This window comes from Trachemys scripta, chromosome 16 (genome assembly GCF_013100865.1).
Source record: "Trachemys scripta elegans isolate TJP31775 chromosome 16, CAS_Tse_1.0, whole genome shotgun sequence".
NCBI classification, from domain to species: domain Eukaryota; kingdom Metazoa; phylum Chordata; order Testudines; family Emydidae; genus Trachemys; species Trachemys scripta.
Genome location: NC_048313.1, coordinates 10,763,586 through 10,777,757, shown reverse-complemented (window position 1 = coordinate 10,777,757; position 14,172 = coordinate 10,763,586). Strand labels below are relative to the sequence as shown.

At 46.0% G+C, this 14,172-nt stretch overlaps 1 protein-coding gene across 1 annotated transcript; it reads left to right on the top strand.

Annotated features, from left to right (window-relative positions):
• Window positions 1-1,068: 1,068 nt before the first annotated feature.
• Window positions 1,069-1,578, top strand: SPRR1A (small proline rich protein 1A). The gene has a single exon (XM_034792069.1). It carries the CDS (start codon window positions 1,069-1,071, stop codon window positions 1,576-1,578), a length of 510 nt encoding a protein of 169 aa, XP_034647960.1.
• The last annotated feature ends 12,594 nt before the right edge of the window (window positions 1,579-14,172 follow it).

The following is a 14,172-nucleotide window of genomic DNA, read 5'->3' as shown; positions in this document are numbered from 1 at the left end:
GCTAAGATTTCATGCATGTCCTTGGGCAGATCAGCTAGGGCCAGGTTTTCCAAGAAACTCACTGCTCAATATGTTCAGATGGAGTAATAATCTGGCCCTTAATTTCCCTGTGCCTCAGTGCCTCAGGTGCAAACTGGGGATACATTTTCCTCTGTTTTGTCTAAAGTGTAAATTATTCAAAGCCAGGATCTTCTCTTACCGTGTGTGTGTAGTGCTCAGCATAGTAACACCCAGCTTGTCTATAGCTCTTTTCATCAGTAGATCTCAAAGCACTTTACAAGGAGGTCTAGATCGTTATGCCCATTTTATGGACGGTGAAACCGAGGCAGGAAGCAGTGAAGTGAGAATTACAGTCACCTAGCAGCCTAGTGGCAAACCTGGGAATGAAACCTAGGTCTTCATTGCGGTCCAGTGCTCTAGCCACTAGACAATACTGCCTCTCAATTGGGAACTCTAGGCACTGCTGGGATGCAAATTATACGTAATAGGATTAAACAACTCTACGTGCCTGGGTTTTAGTCTCAGTTCGCCCACTGGCTCACTAAGCAACCCTGGGCAAGACGCTTCGGAGCCTCAGTTTGCCCCTTTATAAAATAGGGATAATAACTAGCTATAACCCCGCTGTTGTGAGGACTAATGGCTCCACATAGCAGTGAACAAGCATGTTGCCATGCAAGTAGTAGGTAATACATTTATTAGTGGCTGAAGCTATAAAGAAAAGGGTTAGGAGTTGCAAAGGAGCAGGCTCAAGAAACAGAGTGGGAGGACAAGAGAGGCAGAGGGTTGGAAATGGTGCAAGCAGTGGTGATCTCTAGGAAAGGTTATCAGTAAAGGCTTTACAGATATGTGTGCCCTTAAATGCGCTCTCTTTGCCCTTCGCCTACCTGCCTGTCTCCCTTCCGTCTATATCTATTTAATCACGGTCAGATATACCAGTCTGTGTACCCCCGAGGTTCTTACGTGACCTCCATCATAGGATCTGAGCTTGAAGCCTCTTAACCTATCGGTTCTGTTGTGTTGTACTCTATTCCTTCCGGTGTGTTTCAGGCTGACCTACTCCACAGGAAGATGTCTTACTTTGCATACCAGTACAAGCAACGGAACTACACCCCCTACTCAACGACACGCCTCATACCGCACGCCGAACCCTGCGTGGTTAAAGGCCCAGCGCCACGCGTTACCAAGTGCGCAGACCCATGTGCTGTGAAACACCCAGCACCGTGCACTACCAAGTGCAGAGACCCATGTGCTGGGAAGCCCTCGGTCCCATGTGCTACCAAGTGTTTTGAGCCACATGCCCAGAGACACCCAGCGCAGCATTACCCCAAATTTTCCGAGCCAGCGGGTGTGAAATGCTCGACCCCATGTGACACGAGGTACCATGAGCCGTATGGTTTAATACCTCAGCCATTCCCCGAGAGATGGAATCCATGCGCTCCACCATATGTCCATCCCTATGTTACGGGATACCCTCAGGCATGTGGCCCAACATATGTGCCATCTTTTCCCAAATACCCATACCCTTATGCGCCCCAGTGGCCCAACACGTGGGGCTATGGAAACTGTGGGCCGTGCTAAACCCAGAAGCATCGGCCACAGAACAAAAGCCAACCGGGAAATGGAAAAGCTAGACACAGATTCACAGCTGAGTTTATGGGCATGGCCTTCAGACCTGCTGAGCTCCCACAATGTCAGTTGAAGCCAACGAGAGTGGGTACTCAGTGCTGCTGAAGAACAGAGCCATCACTCTTTACCATGCTATCCTTTACCTTAGATTTACGTCTATTTACTGTAGTGGAACAATAGCTATTTGCTCCTTTTATTATTAACATAGTGGGCTTGAGTTCGTTACACTAAGGCACTTTGACAACCGCTCTGCCAGTGTCAAGGAGGTTAGGGCTCTAAGGTGGGCCTATATTGTGTTTACAGACTCCACAAGATCCCTTCAAGGACCAGAGGGGTGTAAAATAGCCTTAGTGTCATGAGAATTCGGCCCTGTATAGTCTAGCCTTTCTAAGAATATGTACCATTTGTTTTTGCTTGTTAACTTGGCTACAGAAGATGTTTTGTGCAGAAGCTGTTTTTAATTCTGTGTGTATATTGGACTTTGTCCTATATGAAGCCCACAGGGGGTAAAACAAGGAGCTTAAAATGGCGGAAAAAACTGAACTTGATTGCCCAACTCTACAGCTGCAACAAAGAAAGAGCATCTTGAGTGAAGTGGCTTACCTCAGAGGGAAGTGCCAGTCGACTTCGTAGCTCTGGTATATGACTGGAAACCTGAAAGTGTATTCTCTGTCCTTTGCATTATTTCATTCTGCACATTGTATACTCCACTTCTTACGCATTAAAACTCACATTGCTTCACGGCACCTGCTGTCGCTTCCTCCTCCGTGTCTTATTTACAGGTCCCCACAGCTGGAAATCCCATTCGCAGACGGGCCAGAAGGCGGCTCATGCACCACCTCACGCCACATTAATACTAAGCCTTACTTCTCATACAGCACTTTTCATCAGTAGGCCTTAAAGCACTTTACTAAGGAGGGCACTGTCATTCTCCCCAGTTTACAGATGGGGAAACTGAGGCACGGAGAGGTGAAGTGACTGGCCCACGGTCATTCAACAGGCCAGCAGCAGAGCTGGGAATAAAACCCAGTTCTCCCGACTCCCAGTCCAGTGCTCTGTTCACAAAGCCAGACTCCTGTAGCCAAGGTCTAGCAAAGGAAGGATGGTCAGAGGGGTTAGGGAACTAGGCAAGGGGTTGGGACACCTGGGTCCAAGCCCAGGCTCTGACAGACTTTTCGGGTCTGCCCATCTGTACAACAGAGATAAGAGTCCTGCCTCACAGGGAGCTGGGAGGGTGGGCAAGGCACTCGAGTACCACAACATTAGGGGCCTGTGGCCAAGTCTACGTGGGCTGGGTATTGTTATTAGTATGCGCCACTAAGTCCCACGGGGGCCCAGTTTCAAGAGCTGGGGCCTGATTCTCCTCTCACTCGGTAACGAGCATTCCTTAACCTGGGGACACTCCAGGCTCTGTCTCTGTGGTCAGACCCAGCTAGGAGGACTCTAACGATCCCTTAGAGCAGTGGCTCTCAACCTGCGGCCCAGTCAGCACACAGCCGCGGCCCATGTGACGTCCTCAGGGCCATAAAGGTAGTATTGGATGCGGCCTACAATGGTAAACAGGTTGAGAACACTGGATTAGAGACTTAGAGCGGTCTAGAGCAGTGGTTCTCACCAGGGGTATGCGTACCGGCCCTCCAAGGGGTACGTCACCTCAGCTAGATATCTGCCTAGTTTTACATCAGGCTACATAAAAAGCACTAGCGGAGTCAGTACCAACTAAAATTTCATACATACAGTGACTTGTTTATACTACTCTATGGACTCTATCCGTGTTTCTCAACCTGGCAGGGGGCAACGCCAGGGGGTTCGCAGGATGAGTTTATGGGGGTCGCAAGTGCAGAGCTGGCATTGGGGGTGGCAAGCAGGGCCCCCACAAACCTAAGATACATGCTGAAGCCACCCGGGGGTTCATGAATTGTGACATCTCCTTGTACTAGGTTTAGGATTCTTCCCTGTAACTGCTTCCGGAGCTTCTCCATCCCCATGCATTTATCCTGATTTTAAGGCTGTATGTTACTGAATAATAAGAACAATTTGCTTCTGGTTTCGTGATGAGATGCTGCAAAAGAGACTTTGTTTCTCAACATATGCTTTAGCATTCCAATGACCTTCTGCCTCTTAAACCCGGAGACTGTACAAGGACGAAAGCAAGGCAGTTTAAAAACTCTGCAGCAAGAAAGGAGGAAAAAGAGTGTCTCCTGCAGTCTCTTATAACATGAGATTTTATACCTATTGTACCTTGTCTAGCTCTTTGCAGATACATGACATGGGTGCTGCACTGGTTTAGCTGCAAAAACTGTATCCTCCACCTATCTTTGCTATTAAAATGAAATCATGCTAGACTACCTCCGGTTGTTTCCTTTATTTTGCATTTCCTGCTCCATCCAGATCTCTGTCAACCAAAATCCAGATGCAGTAAACCAAAGGAAACCACTCATATTGGTGAGCATTAGTACAGCAAGAATTTTCATGAACAAATGACTCTTAGCTGTAAGATCACAAGAGAACAGAAAAAAAGAGCAACTCTCACTTTGAAATATTATAGCATTGCCAACCCAATAAACCAGTTTTTCCATCAGTCATAGACTAGCTCCGCACCCACACATGGAATTAGTCTGATTGCAAAACAGTGTTTTCTTTGATTCACAGTGAGAAAGCATCCTTAGAAACAGGCTTGATACTTAAAACACCGTGTATAAACTGTCACAGCGCGTGGCAACAAAACACTTTCCACATTTCAGTCATTTGTCACATTTCAATGGCTCGTGTCACACAATGGCAGGTCAGAAGGCTCGGAAGAGTGTCTGTTACCCTGTGGAGAACCTGTTCTTTGGAATTTAATACCGTCCTGGTGTCAGTTCAGTTATGCAAATGAATGAATTTGGGAGCCGTACACATAACTAAGGCACAACCAATGTGGGTTTGTGGGTTTGTTATCTTAGCAAGGGATGGGATCCGTAACTGATCAAAGGAGAATGTCATACGTGGACTCCCACACTGACAGCACCTTCGGAAGCCAAGACTTCCCTGTGCTATATAAATAGATTGATACGCTATGTACTGATGATGTAACATTGTCTAATAGTTTTCAGTGCACAGCATAGTCCCACAAGTCCCTGTGTCTGAGAAAATTAGCAGGCCCTATGAAATCCAAACACCAAAGCCCAGCTACCATTTTTCATCCCCTCCTGCCTTGAAGCCATTTCCCAGGGCTCTCTAATCTTTACAAATAAGATATTTGTAAAAGGAGCTCTCAATGCAACAAAAATAAATGTACTCACAGGACTGCAGGCTGGGACCTTTAACTGCATCCCAAAGCAGGGGAATCTCCTACTAACTCGAGAGGAAGCGAGGGAAGGGTGGAACGTGGCTCCATTCCATAACGTTCTGGGTAACCCAGTTAACTCTATTATGACCACTTCACTACGTGCCCAATAGTGAAACAATGGATTTGGAGATGCCAGGAGCAGCTCCCACAACGCTGTAATTCCCCGAACCTTGCAATGAGCGCTCTATGCAAAGCAGGATGCTTTTGTGCTTAAGCACCAGACAATTCCCAGCTCCATCCCTAGTTTCTTGTGGGACTTCAGCCAACCACTTGATCTGCATGCCTCAGTTCCCCACCTCTACCCAAGGATAATAATGCTCCCTGTTACTAATGATTTGGATACGGTAGAGCCCACCAGCCCCACAGAACAAAGAGATGGCCCCCTGCACCAGATGGCTTGCAATACAAGCTCCCTTTCTGCCTTGTCTATTTAGACTGCAAAGGTGAGATTCACAAGTGTATTTAGGCATCTAACTTCCATGGATTTCAATAGGAGCTAAGCATCTAAGTGCCTTTGTGAACCCCACCCTAAGCTCTCCAGGCCAAGGACCATCTCTTACTAGGTGTATGTACAGCCCTGAGCTCCGTGGGACCCCTCGCTGCTATTTGTAATAATCATTTACATGTGCTTTTGGGACAGATAGGGCAGTTTCCCAGAATATCCTGGCCAGACCTTATTGAATTAAGTTTGAGTATCTTAGGAGCTCGTTGTATTAAAAATGCACGTGTTGCTGTATTATTGTGTGTAACATCTGGGGGGTCAGGAGGAGAAAGACCTGAATAATGTAAACCCTAGGAAGGATTATGAGTGTCCAATGATTTTTTTAAAAAAAATGGGCCAGACAAGACTGAATATTTAGTTAAGTAGGTTTCCTGGGAAATATTTAGGGGAGGTGCAAATTACCCACCTCAGTCTGGACCCATCCTTTAGAAACTGCGCCTTGAGACACCCATTGTCTGCTGATCACCTGTTACATGAAGACAAAATCAGAGGCCCAAACTGGACAAGAGAATGACCCTCAGTTCATGGGGGTGCTTGTTCTAACTCAAGGCAGTTATGAACTTGTAACCACAGAAAAACTCCTTGGGCTGGGGAGGGGGTTGAAGGACTGCTCCCCCACCAGACCCTCTGTTGGAGTTGGGGTGATCGCTGGGAAGCATATTCGTATGCGTGTCGGTTCTTTGATTGCTGTTAATACAATTTCTCCATAGCGCTTTTACCTTAAAAATATGTGGGCTTGTTTCGAAAGAGCTATGTGGTAATTAAACTGTGGCAATTACACTGTTTAGGGCCTGAGAGGAGGAAAGCAGAGCAGGCTGGCTAAGGCAGTCTGACTTTGCTCGGGGAATTCACAGCGTAGGCAGAGAACGGTGCAGCCTGGAAATACCTGCTCAGGAGGGACACCATGACGCGTGTCTCTGCCCGAGAGTGGTGACAGCCGGGGACCAGGAACCTAAGCGCGGGTGCCCTTGCTGGATCATAAGCGGCGGGATACAGACAGTTGCCTTTGAACTTGGACAGTCTTATACTATCCCCATTAATCATAAAAGTTCCTGTAGTGGCCCCATTTATGAAACTTCCAGGCCTTATAAAGGCAGTAGTGTTTAGCCGCTAGAGCACCGACGTGGGTTCTAGTCCCAGCCCTGCGACCAGCCTACTGAGTAACCTGGGGCAAGTCACTCCAGTTCTGTGCCTCAGTTTCCCTATCTAAAAAGCAGCAAGTGATGCCTCTTGTGTGAAGCGCTTTGCAATCTACTGCTGCGAGAGCTAGGTATTCTTATTGTTACAGAGCATACTTGTGTGCATTTCCGTTCTTTCATCATTAACACAGGTCAATTTGTCCCGCATTGCAAAGTGGAATTGCATGCAGAGGCTTAGCCCGTAGCTCCTGCAGAATGCCTTCTTGCTTTTTATATTGCACACAAAGGAAACCGACTCCAAGGCAGAGGTCCAGCACAAAGGCCTGTTGCAAGACTTAAATGTGACTTAAGCCCTGTTTTGAGGATTTAATAGGCAATAGGCCCGGTGCCAGAATTCAGTTTCACCTAGAAAGAAAATGACCTGCTTTCTCTTTCTCGTCGTCTAATCTCCCCACCCCCTAATGAGCCTGACCCAAAGCTAGAGTGAACTGGCATAACTCCATTGAAGCCAGTGGAGCTACTAGAACTTAGACCAGCTGAGGGTCTGACCCACTGTGACGGAAAGGATAAATGAGGATCTCCACCAAAGCTGCGTGTAGGTAGCTTGAATCTTCTTCTCTGGTCAGGTTAAAAAGTAGAGCTGAGCTTTGTATGTGTGACCAATAAACTGAGCATTTTCGCCATTCGTTGGCATAGCTACAGTGCTGCAACATCAGCAACTTGGGTTCCTTTTAACGCCCTGAACAAAGGATCCCTTCAGAGGCTGTTTGCACAATAATCCCTCCCTCCACCCCTTGAAAATTACACCAAGCGGCTCCCGCGATGCCAGCATCTTTGTCAGCAAGATAGTTGAATCCTGTGTGCTAATGAAGTGCATTCATTTAAAAAAAAAAAAAAGACACCTGTTTGGGATATTGTGCCTAGAAATATTTTTATTGATCATATTCTGAATATAGAGGAAGGCCATTTAGAATTAGGGAGCCAGGTCCCCGGGTGATGTAAATCAACACAGCTCCACTGAAGTCAATGGAGGCATGTCAGTTTCTAGGAGATGAGGATCTGGCCCATCATATACACACACAACTGACTCTTTAGCTAAAGAACACAGTGCAATGCAGATACCCTGACCTAACGGGACTACAGTGGAGTTAAGGTGAATCAGGGTAGCAGGAATCTAGCCTACGGTTAGAAAATTCAAGAATATCCCAAAGTATAACAAGATGATAAAATAAAAAACATACAAGAGTTTTGGAAGGGAGCTCAACTTCCATCATTCAGGGCATAAACCAACTTCTGTTTTAGGGGGGTTAGAAAGAATCCGTGGGGGGAGGAGATGGTCCCAGAACTGCCTACTGCTGGGTGCATTAACCTTACCCTGAAAGTATCTGGTGCTGGTGACTGTTGAAGTGAGGAACCTCGACTACCTGGACCCCTGCTCTGAGCCAGTCCAGCAATTCCTATAACTGCTAAACTTTGGACACATACAAGGATATCTCCGCAGAAATGAATTCCAGGAGCTGGCTATTGGGTTCGAGTGTCCTAAAAGCACACAGGGACAGAGGCCAAGATTTTCAGAGTTGAATGCCTAAATTCAGGCACCTAAACAAAACAAAACAAAAGAGGCCCAATTTTCAGAAGTGTTCAATACCTAGGGGGACCAGATGTCCCATTTTTAAAAGGGACAGTCGCATTTTATGGGACTTTTTCTTATATAGGTGCCTATTACCCCCCACCCCCATCCCGTTTTTTCACAGTTGCTATCTGGTAACCCTATCAATACCTATGAAAGAGACCCTAGCTGGCAATGGGGGCTGGAAATCAGATCCCACATCTACAGTCCTAATCCAAAGTCCACTGAAGTCAATGTGAAACCCTAAATATGGGGTTTGGTGCGTAACTTCAGCTACAAGTTTGAAAGCTGGAGCCGGAAATGTCATGGACTCTGGCGTTTTGCCTCTTCCAGGTGTTCCTCAATAATTGAAAATATGGAGCGCTTTGTCGTCACTGCACTAAGATCCCCCACCAAGAGTGCCTCCAACACTTAGACGCCTCGGTCTGGTTTCTGAAAGTGACTTAGGCCCTTAAGCCTTTTAAGTGAATGGCACTTCGGCTGCTAAATGCTTAAGGTACTTCTGTAAACCTCACCCTAGATCAGTCATTTTCTTTAGTTAGAGCAGCTTTTTGGAGGGGATAAGGGATTCTCACCCTTCCAAGTCCTTAACCTAGAAAGAGCCACTGCCAACTGAGTGTTTAATTCAGCAGCATCACAAGCCGTGATTCAAGTGAGAGTTTCTAATAAAAATTAATAGTAAAAGTAAGACTGTAAATGCCAAGCATCTCTCTGTTGCAAGGAGGAGAGCTCAGGCACTATATAAAAAGGTCTTCCCATCACAGGCCTCCTGTATTCTCTTCGTTGGGTTTCCCTGTGGCATCGAACCTGGTAAGTCAATGTTAATTGTTTTTAGAATAATGTAGCGCTCTCCGTTCATGGCTAGTGTTTCCTATAGCTCAGGCTGTGGGCATGTAGTTCTTGGGAGGAGAGATCCTTGTCGGTTTAAGTGGCCGTTAATGATGGCAAAATTTAATGGGCCTGTTTCTCCACTTGTGTGGGTGTCAATGAAGAGAAACTGCATCGAAGGCAATGGAGTTAACACACAGGTAAGGGGGATCATCATCATCTGTGAGCAGAGATCCCACCCAATGCCTGGATAGCACTTACGCTCTAATTGGAGAGCCCCAGGGGGGTTAAATGGTGCCAAGATAATTGGTGTTTTTCTCTCACTGTTTGTTAAAGAGCCAGCCAGTGGAAGATCTGCCCCCTAGCCTTTTATTTCACCAGTGGCTGATGCAGTAAAATGTATGTAACAGCTGTCCTAACCTTTGTTTCAGGTTTAGCGCCATTGCACTGAAAGATGTCTTGCCACCAACATCAGCAGCAGTGTAAACAACCATGCACGCCACCTCCGTGCAAAGAGCCAGATCGTCCTAAAACCACAGAGCCGTGTCCCCAGCCATGCACAGAGCCAAGTCCCCAGCAGTGCACAGAGCCACGTCCTCCAAAATGCGTGGAGACGTGTTCTCCGAAATGCCCACCTGTACAGCAGTGCTAGAAATAGCAGCATTACAAATACAGTCCACAGCAGCCTCGCAAGGAAAAAGCAAATCCCAAATGCAGTAAGCAAGTCATGTAACTTCTGATTCCTTTAGCTTTATGCATCTTTCCTTTATAAAGTTCAGGATTGGTTCTGTTAATAGGTTATGGCAGCAACCTATGAGAAGGTTTTGGCATTTAAATACATAATTTGGAAGTTGTATAGTTCTGAGCACATGTGTATGCATTTGATTGTGTCTGGAAAAAGCTCTGGAAATTCCTGAGACATGAACAAATCAGAGCAAAACAGGAATCTCCAAAACTGATATCCAGTTATAACAGCTAGAATAAAAACAGAGGAATTGCCAGACTTCAGAGTCTTATTATTTGTGATCGGCTGAGTTTGTTCTTCTATTGCATCGTTTACCCCCAACATCTATCTAATCTGCACCACGTAATCTGGAATGATTTCTTGCTCCTTTGCCCACCCTGCTTAAGGGCAGGGTGGCAAATCTCCAACTTCATGTGAAAAGTGAAATCTGACACTGGGTGATACTTTGGTCTGTGCGTGTTCTCATTATAACACAACTTTCTACAGCTGCTTTGCATCCATAGATCTTAAAACCCCTTTACGAAGGAAGTTCAGTATATAACACCTTTTGCCATGAGCCGCTAACAGAAATGTAGGGTCTTGCCGGGTGTTCCCACCGAGAGGAGAAACGGGTGACGGAGTCAAGTATTGCTTTGACACACTCTTGTTTATTTACAAAGTCCCGTTTCCCGGAACAGAGGAGGAACCAAACAGGAGACAGTTTCCAAGCTCACAGCATCCAGCCCCAAACCTCCGAGGGCTTCTCCTAGAACCTCCACGCTGGGCTTGTCCAGACTTTGTCTGCCACTTCTTTCTGAGTCTGTTCGTTTGTGCTTCTCCCCCACAACCCACATTGTTACTCAAAAAAACCACCCATCAAAGCGCACCCACCCACACGGTTGACTCCTGAGCGGCGTTTGTTTTAGGGGAGGGCTGCTACAATGCAGATTAATTATTTCTTACAGCTCTCTTACATGAAGGTCAGCAATTACACCCACCCTATAACAGCATCGTTAATTCCGTGTTCAAACTAAGTCACGTCACATCACCACATGTCCCACAGCCAAAGCTAGGAATAGAACCCACCTTCCCCGATTCCCAGGGCAGCGAGCTATCCTCTGAGCGCCAGACAGTGACAGCTAGTCCCTTTCGCGACATTTTTACAATAAGACCCATTTCGTAGACTCAAAGTGTAAAGCCAGAAGGGACCACCAGTTAATCTAGTCTGACCTCTTGCCTGTCCCAGGCCACCAAAGCTACCCACCTGCACACTAAACCCAGCAATCAGCAGCTCACGAGAGTCAATTATTATGTGTCATAGGCAGAGCATAGGAGGGACTGAGGTGAACCACTACCTGAAGCCCCAGCAGCGACAGGGGATTTAGACATCCTACGCAGCATTATTGAGTTACTACAATTCACTGCCGCCAATTGACTGAGGGTGAATTGGGAGTATAACCAGCTACATTCATACTCATTACAGACTTTTTAAAATGTTGGCATTTGTAGTCAATGACATTTGGCCATGTAATTCCACCATCTCTGCAAGGCGAGTTTCCTGAACAATTCATTCGACTTTTTCTTTATGCAAGTTGTCCAATTAAATATTCACTTTTTAAAACATTTGGCCTGACTCAAAGTGGCACAAGAGCATTTAACAGACAAACTGATGAGCTAAGCAGTTGTAATTAAGGCAATTTAACCCTGGAGTTTGGAAAGCTGCCACCTAAAAGGATGCTCAAAATTCTGAATGAAGAAAGAGCCCCCGGGAGACTCCACATAATAACATATGCCTACGATTCAAAGCTGCAGATGTTTGTAGCTGACTAAGCGTTATGCATCTTGTGCGGCAAAAGCGTGGCTGCGCCCCTTTGGGGGTATTAACATTTTAGGCTGCTTTGCCTTTTCAAAGAGCTTTGTGAAGATGAATTTATTCACGGTTTGGGCTTTTTTAATGATATAATTAGCTGTTTATGTCACACAAGCAATGGGATTAGAGGAAAGCCCTGTATCAGATATGGCGCCACTTGGAAGTGATTTGACGGAGGCTGTGGTGAGTCTGTTGCTCTGTACCTGGAGTCACCAGAGACTAGTGCAAAGTGGGTATAAAATTCTGCCCGTTTGGAATGGTGGGGCCTGGATTTCAGTGACACTCAGGCCCCTATTAGCTGCTCTGACCGCATGAAGGAGCTTTTCAAAGTTTTTTTGAAATGTCACAAATAAAACTCACATCAAACTGAAAAATCTGAAAGTTTCATATTGAAAATTGCAACACTGCCCGTTTCAAGTTTTTCTGATTTTTAAATCAAAACATTGGCAAAATCAACATGAATCCACAAAATGTTTGTGTCTCCAATCTGCATTTTTCACTGAAAACAAGTTGTGTGAAATTTTTTGCCCAGCTCTAGCTGGTCCACACAACTGAACTGTTTTTTTTAAAAGGGAAAAAAAATCAAAAAACATCCCCCTCTTGCCCCCTCCCCTTTTGATTTCAAAACTACAACGATTTTTGACTAGCAATATAACTCGTCAAGAAACAGGAGGGAAATTTACCAAGATTTCATTCAAATTCTTTTCCCAGATTTTGGAAATTTCATCAACATGGTCAAAATGTTGAGCCAACTCCAGGATATCGCTTGTTTTAACAAATTTCTGCTGGCTAATGGCCTCCCTCCGGCTCACGGTGGAGTGCCTTGGGATGAGTCTGAGAATTCTGAGTCCACTTCAGGTTTTGATTTCACCTCCTTCTATTCGGACTCATCGTTTTCAAACGTTCACCATCTGGGACACAGCATCCCATCCTTGAGTGGTTCTGGCGCTTTGCTGCCCCCTAGAGCTGATTCCTCAGCCCGACCTCACCTGCCCAATGGTACCACCTAGTGGAAGGCCTTCTCAAGACAGGTTTCAGAGTAGCAGCTGTGTTAGTCTGTATCCGCAAAAAGAACAGGAGGACTTGTGGCACCTTAGAGACTCACACATTTATTTGAGCATAAGCTTTCGTGGGCTACAGCCCACTTCTTCTGTGCATCCAAAGAAGTGGGCTGTAGCCCACGAAAGCTTATGTTCAAATAAATTTGTTAGTCTCTAAGGTGCCACAAGAACTCCTGTTCTTCTCAAGACAGGCATTCACGTAGATTTAGAGGGATGGCAGCCAGGTGTTCCCCTGCTTCCCTGCCCCACATTTCAACAACAGAGACTCCCTGAGATGAAGCACTTTGGGGCAACTGAGGCTGGGCTCAGAACTTTACACAAGGGGCTGCAGGAGAAGGAGGGGTTTTGCGGATTAGAATCCAGGTTTGGAAGCTCTGGAGGTATCCGAGATTGTCTGGCCCCTCTTGAGAGCCCCTTCTGCATATAAGGCCTTTGTGGCCAATGTGGCACTGACCGAAGGATTCTGAACCAGCCCTGGTCCTAGCCCCCAGTGGGTTATCTGAGATTGTCAGATATTAGGGTGATAACTGTGGTATAAGAACCTACAGCAGACTAGGATGCAGCATGAGAATATGGCCAGAGATTTTACTGCTTTGGGGATCCAAACAAGAATCTGACCCACAAACCCTATCATAAGGATTTCCTTTGCTTACCCTGGGGTCTCCTGTGAAGGTCTCTCTAGATCAGATCCTGCCCTGTGGTCTCTGATTAATGGGGAATGATTCTGGACAGCTGAGCAGCATATCCCATGAGCTGTCTCTGAATTCTAGAAAAGTGATATTCTGTATGTACATGCACTGTTTTTCCACTGTAAGAGATTCCAATTTTTTTTTAAACAAGACTATTGCAAGAGTGTTTGCAGTTTGAAACATGCATCTCAATATAGCCACATGGTGGAAGGAGTCTACTTAGCCATAAACTATAAAGGGAATGCCTTAACTTGGTCAGTTTTGAGTGTGAAATTTAAAAATAAAGGGGATGGGACTGAAAGCTAATTGGAGCATGCTCAGTCTACAATATTAGTTACACCCAATGAGCACTCTGCATATACACTGAGCCTTTCAGTCCTAAAGATAGAGAGACAGACAGACAGAGTGTGTAAGTAATACGGGCTTAATTCACCCATGAAATGCAGCCAGCTCTGGGGTGGAATGTGGGCAACTGTTTAAACAGGGCACAGCAGCATCGCACAAGTGTTTAGCTCAGAAAGTGAAGAAGCCACCGGCAATGAACTGAAACTGCAGGAGGAGTTTAGGGTGCTGCAAATGTAATTATCCTGATTGGAATTTGACTGGCGCATGAGAATTAACTGCCAGGCTCTTGCAAAAGTTGTCATGGGATCTTCGGCGATCACACGAGATTAGGCGTTGGTTTTCTATCTCATCCGAATAATGGCATGCGCACTATGGGCCTGAATCAGGATGGAATTAGACGAAAGAATGCCCCTGACTGACTCACCAG